This window comes from Pteropus alecto, unplaced genomic scaffold, assembly GCF_000325575.1.
Source record: "Pteropus alecto unplaced genomic scaffold, ASM32557v1 scaffold106, whole genome shotgun sequence".
In the NCBI taxonomy this organism is placed as follows: Eukaryota; Metazoa; Chordata; class Mammalia; order Chiroptera; family Pteropodidae; genus Pteropus; species Pteropus alecto.
This window is the reverse complement of record NW_006442103.1, coordinates 13,565,671-13,572,219: the sequence shown is the minus strand read 5'-3', so window position 1 is coordinate 13,572,219 and position 6,549 is coordinate 13,565,671. Positions and strand designations below refer to the sequence as shown.

At 36.4% G+C, this 6,549-nt stretch overlaps 1 protein-coding gene across 2 annotated transcripts in view; it reads left to right on the top strand.

The window, feature by feature from the left end:
* Window positions 1-6,549, top strand: part of DENND2C (DENN domain containing 2C) — a 34,665-nt gene that overhangs the window by 402 nt on the left and 27,714 nt on the right. For both annotated transcript variants that reach the window (XM_015595436.2, XM_025038512.1), the window contains exons 1-5: window positions 1-603; window positions 1,209-1,345; window positions 1,775-1,887; window positions 2,485-2,655; window positions 5,787-5,883. The exon at window positions 1-603 is cut by the window's left edge and continues 402 nt beyond it. In XM_015595436.2, coding sequence (XP_015450922.1) covers window positions 1-603; window positions 1,209-1,345; window positions 1,775-1,887; window positions 2,485-2,655; window positions 5,787-5,883 — 1,121 coding nt within the window. The remainder of the gene's footprint in view (window positions 604-1,208; window positions 1,346-1,774; window positions 1,888-2,484; window positions 2,656-5,786; window positions 5,884-6,549) is intronic.

Genomic DNA, 6,549 nt, shown 5'->3' with positions numbered 1-6,549 from the left:
GAGCAAAAAGTTGGATGGAACCAACTCTCAAAACGTCGGTCTAGATATTAATGACGATGCCAAAAGCCATGACCAGAGTGAGGATGAAAATGAGAAACGTGAATATGATGATACACGTTTCTTTAAAAATGAATCAGAATCCAATTGGGTATGTTCTCGGGTCAAACAAATTGAAAGCTGGAAAGAAGTCGTTTTGGATCCAGAGACTGCATTACCTCTAGGAAATTTCTATACCTCACCAATACTGTGGAAGAAAATAGAAGCACTTCCTCCTGACAAAGTCTTGAATTTGGCTTTAGAACGATGTGACTCTTCAGAAAAAGAACTGAATTTCAGAGTTCTGGATAGTTCTTATGGAATAACCAAGAGCTTAGAAAATATTTACTCTGAACCTGAGGGACAAGAATGTGGACTTTCTATAAATCCTTTGCCAAAACCTCGTAGGACATTCAGATATTTATCTGAATCTGGTGTGTCGTATAAAGAAAGAAACTGTGACAGAAAATACTGTGAAAATAATTCTTGTGCAGAGTCGTCTTTGGCCTCCACTCGGGAACCTGAATCAAAGAAATATGGCGGGAAAATCAGAGGGAGGTCTAAAAGGTATGTTTTAATTTGATAGGTGTCATGATTAGTAAGTATTTTCCTTATAGAACTCTTAAGCTCCTTTTTCTTTTTCAAGCCAATTTTCATTTCCCTGCATGGGTTACAGCCCTAATTTGATCATACGAATGTTGTAACCCAAGGGGAAAATATGTACAAAAGGAAATGGTGGAAGTATGGGTAATATCCAAGGCGATCTACTGACATCACAGCATCAGAAAACTTTCACTTTCTGTCTTTACGAATGTGTAGAGAAGTCTTCTTCTTCTTCATTTAGAGCATGCTGACCTTAGCCTCCTTTTTCTTTTAATTTAAGAAAGGTGCCCAGTGAAGAACGTGAATGTAAATTGGCTAAACGCCTTCGAGCATGCTGACCTTAGCCTCCTTTTTCTTTTAATATAAGAAAGGTGCCCAGTGAAAAACATGAATGTAAATTGGCTAAACGCCTTCAATTTTCTCATGGTGCGTATAGGACATCAGCCTGATTTATTACTCTTGTGTATCTGATAAAGCACCTTTGTAATTTTGTGCACAAATCCTTATCATTTTAATGTAAAGACTAGTGTTTGAAAAGATACAATTTTAAATATATCTCTTTTCATAAGGAAATCCTTTGAATTTGAAGACATTCAGCACTTTCGAAATCGGAACACAGAGAAAATGCACGAAGAACTTGGAAGAAATTCTGGCTCAGCACTTTATTACACACAGTCTCAGGACAATATCTATGAAGATATCCTATGTAGGTATCCACAGACTTTGCGATTAAATTGAATGAGTATGAACTTGGTGGAGCCCTTAGCTATAGGATGGTTTGTTCTTTCACAATCAAGCCTATCTTGCTCTAGATTTTTCTTTTTAATTTGGAAACCTTTGTCGTATAATTTTGTTTATTCTTTAATGGATTTTACAACTAGTTTAGTGGACTGCTCAGTTCAGAAGTGGATGTTTATAGTGTAATATTTTGAGAATTCTTTTAGCTTGGTTGGATGCCTGAGTGGTTTACGAGCTTAAAGGGCCATTGATTTTGAGACCCACATCCCCTACTGCAATGTGGAATAGAAAGCTGAACATATTTAGTCAGTTTTTAAAATTTCTTTTCCTAGCTGTAGTCACTTTGTTTCCATTCAGTTATGTTCCTCTAAACTTATTTTTTCCATTCTTTTTCAAGATCCCACTAAAGAAAATCCATATGAAGATATTCCAGTGCAGTCTTTCCCCATGTGGAGATCCCCTTCAGCATGGAAGCTACCGCCCCCTAAAAGTGCTTTCAGAGCACCCAAGGTAGAACCAGAGAATTAATATAAGAAAGCATTAAATCTTGTTTATAACTCCTACAAAAAGGCCAAAATGGTTTAACAAGGGCCAAAAGTAAGAGGCACCGAAGTATGGGGTTTTATTGTTGGTGGTGGCAGTTTTCTGTTCTTTTTTTTTGCGGGGGTGGGGTCAGCACACAGCCATTTGTTTTCTTTGAGTTGGGGGGATTGTTTGTTTTTTTAGTACTTCCAAAAAATCGAATATGAACATCTTCAGACAGGCTGTGAACTTTTTGCCTCACTGTAGTTACCACGACTCCCTGTTAGTCTCACATCAGCCTGTGGCCGAAGTTTCCTGTCTGATCCCTGAAAACATTCACTACCCCTGCAAGCGAAGGCTGCCTTGAGTTCACGAGGTTCTCTGAACCGTTGTTTTCTGGAAATTCGATTGCATTGTAGTAGAATTTTGGATTAGAACCTTGAGAAACTTCTTTCCAAATGGTGAAAAGGAAATTACGGTGTCCTCACGTGAGATGATTTTAAAGGAAAGATAAATATTCTTTGACTTTGAGAACACAGGCGTCGACCAGATGACCTTACCCTTACCATACCCCTTCTGTTTTAGCTTCCTCCCAAACCTCACTTCCTCAACCGGAAGACGATGGAACTGAAGAACTCACAAGCTTACTTACGGGCAAAGCTCACTAAAGACACCACTTTGCCCGTCACTTTAACTGAGTGGAAGCTTTTCCGAGCTGGAGAAGTTGCGAACAGGAAAAGGAAAAATCTTCCAAGGGTAAGGATTCCAGTGCTTTCGTTCTTTGACTTTCATTTCAACATTTTCATAAGTGAGAATAAATAAGCTTTAGACTGATATGAATAATAGGTTAGAACTGACCTACTGGAATTAGAAGATTTGGAAAACCTTAGCTTAAGTTTTAGCTCATGCAAGAAAAATGTATGAATGGCTTTTGCCAAATTTTTTTTATGGATTTAGAAAATCGATTTTAAATGGAAGGCTTCACTTCAGGTACTTTAGTTCTCATTACAATCATCTGCCTATTTCAAGGAAGTACTAGAATGTCATATGTGAGGACATTTTATTAAGCCGGCTTCAGTGTTCTCACTCATTTGTATAATTGCCAAAGTGAATTCAGTTTTGTGTATGTGTTTTCAGATTTTCAGTAATGACAAAGTATATGCCATCGATTTGGGGCAAATATTTCCATTCAGAGGAAGGAAGAAAGAAATTTGACTACTACTTGGGAATAGAAATTTGTAGTAATTATACTAAATAAATGATTTCTCAAGGGAGAAAAGGGAATAAGTCTGTAAATCATCTTGACTAGAGCAGTTGGACCAAAATGAAGAAATTGGGATAATTTGTAGACATATATATACTTTTAGGAGAAACACTTAAGAAATTAGATGAAAATATTTTAAAACCCTTTATGTTACTTTGTTCTTCTGTAATTCAGAATGTTTTCAGGATTACTATGAAGAAATGAACAAATCCGATCATTTAAATTTGTAGTCTATACTATAATAAATAGTATTCCTTTCCTTAATCCCATCTGAATTAGCTACATGTATTGATTTAGCACAGTTTTTCTACACGATTTTAACATTAAACAGAAGTCACAGCTGTTTCTTGGTTTAGTAACTGCTGATTGGTTCCTTGGGAAATATCCTGTTCCACAATTACTTTAATTTTTCTGATCTATTTCCTTCCCCTCCCTCTTTAATACACGAAGAGTTAAAGACACAGTTTCTAAAAAGTACTAAACTGATCTCTCTCAGTTAAAAAGAAAACTTTTAGCTGCTTATTCTTCTGTGTGTGGTGAAGAAGAGTTAACAATCAGAGGTTTCAAGAATTGCCAGGCCTCCTGCAGTAGTTCTGTCCTGGCACAGCAAAGCAGCCTCCCTCACAGCCCAGAAATAACAGATCATGTGTTCCCGGGGGCAAGAGCAAAACACGAAAGGGATCGCATGTAAGATGTGGTTCTTGGAATGGCATTAACAAATATTTAGGAGTTATGGATCGTAGAGTTTAATGAGACCTAAGGAGATCTGCAGTGCTTTCGATTTCATGCCTTAGTGTTTTATGCACTGCGGATCCCCTGAGTGCTCGAAGCTTGTTCTCTTTCTGCTTATAGGTGATATGGTCCAACTTTTCCTTTTCTGGTATTTTCCCAAAGGTTCTTTTTTGAGAAATGTGGGTTGGGGGAGGATGGTGATGGTGATGAGCTCTTGATTGTCAGGCAGGAGCAGACTTAGCATTTCTACCTGCGACCCTCCTTGGAATCAATTCTTTTAGGATGTTCCATTCGCAATGCAAATTTTGGCTTTAGAATATCTTCAGGAACAACATTCCATCAGGAAAGCAGTTCTCATCATTTCCCCTTTGATGACCAGAGCTACCCCTGAAAGAGAAACTGGTTTCATAGTTTGAAAAGCACTGATCTTCTCCATACGCCTCTCCCCGACCCTTCTTGTGGAAGCCCGTGTGGAATTGTTTGCTAGAGCAGATTTCCTAATGTGTTCTGTAGTCCATGTCAAGTATGCACAGCAGCGTGGTTTCTGTCATTTCCAAGGATGTTCTACAGTAGTGCTCCCACCTAGAAGATAAGTGCAGGCTCCTCTTCCTAGCTCAGGACCAAATTTAAATTTTATCACTTAACCTTATAGTTCTAGAACAGATAGTTCCCTTTCCTTTATAATATTTGAGTATCCTTTTCAAAGGCACATTAATAATTATACTACTTGTGTGTCATTATGTACCCAAAATACATGTTCAGTCTCATGCATCTTTCCTGTAGCCCCCAACAATACCTTTGTATGTTGGATTCTCTTATTTGTTTTTTTAATAATGCTGATATTTAAGAACTTAGTTTTTCACTTGAATGGCAGCTACAAAAAAAAAATCTTTAAAAGAAAAACTCATCCAAAAATGTGGGAATAATCTGCATATTGAAAGCACATGTTTCTCACATGTTATTTTTCTTGCGCTGGACTGATTCACTGCCTATGGATTGCCAGGACTGCCAGAGGAACAAGCACAAAAGAAAAAACAAGAGCATTGTTCTCAAGCAACTTTTTTTGGTTATCATCTTATATAATGTTCCTAACAGTTGTAATTCTGGGCATTTAAATATGTTAAACCAGGATTGCTAGGGAAAAGCTCGGAATTTTAAGAAAGAGAAAAACATCCCTGGAAAAAAAACTAATCAATTCCTCCTTTTAAAAGTGTCCGTTGATTAGTTTTAATTCTTTCCTTTTTTTAAGCCCAGTCTGTGTCTATGTCTGTCTTTGTCTCTCTTTCACACATACCTCCCAGAAGCAGAGAAATAATTCTAATGAATAATGTTTATTAAATGGAGTATAGTTTTTGAACTTGAGCGTACTTGACAGTCTCCTGTTTTAATGACATGTTTCTAAAATAAATGGTAATATAGAGTACTCCCTTTGACAAAAACTTTCTAAGCATGATTATCCTCTCTTTGCTAAAAATTCCTGGAAGCAAAAATAACTGAGCCTCACCCTGCCTTCCAAGTGAATAAGTATTCCACTTCCTATTCTGGGCAAGCAAAAACTTGAGTCCAACAGTAGAGGCTTGGTCACCATATGGAGTGCAGCAGCCAGATTTCCTGCATGTTGTGACAGGGGATAACAAGGAAAGAGCCTGTGCTGAGTTCCTCTGGAAAGGAAATCTCCTTTCCTATTTCTTTTACCCATGTTATATGGACTTTGTATTAGAACAAAATATCATCTTCCTAAAAATCCTTTTAGATTCCAGATTGAGAAGTGTAACTTTTTATTTATAAAATGGACCTTTTTCTGAATGAGAATCACTAGTAAGTTAATATCACCAAGCTGCAAAACTTGTTGGTGTTGGTTTTAACTTGTACTTTTCTGGTCTTTTTTCAGCTTGTGTTGAAAATAGATGACATATTTGAATCAAAGAGAGGGAAGAAGAGAGTAAAGTTACACCCTTACAATGGAAAAGACGTACCTCCCTCGAAAGGTAAAAATTGTTCCAGCTACCCATAGCTTTCAGCATATGAGAGGAGAATAATTATATAACTTAATGTTTGGTATGATTTATAATTTTTGGTTTACTTTCTGTCTATCCCAATTTAATATAAAACTTTTTTTAGGATAAGGGACTATTTCTTATTCTTCTTCAAATCCCTTTTATTTGGTTCTGTACCAAGTAATAACCATTGGATGACTAGGTAAATAAATTAAAAAATAATTATAAACCAATGAGTTAATTTCCATAGGTATTATTTTATAGTCCTACTTTGATTTATAGTCACTTTCCACTATAGACTCAGTGGAGAAATGAAAACATTAGGTATTTATAGATCGAAGGTAGGTAGTACTTAACATGTCATCTAATAAGTTCAGTAGTTTTATCCTTCAGATGCCTAGATAAAACTTACGTTTTCTTAATTAAAAAACGTTCAACATCTGTAGCAAATTTTAGAATTTTCTGAACAACTTATGCAAGATTCTTAATGTGGTTGTCTGGCAAAGGATATGTAGAATTTACGAGTTTTTGTCTATGAGATTCATAAATGAGAAACAACAGCCCAGACATACGAGAAAAGAATTGTTTCATATTTTTGCAGACTTTCAAACACAGAAACTTCTTAAGTTCCCCGGAAAAGCTATTCTATATTCTAAC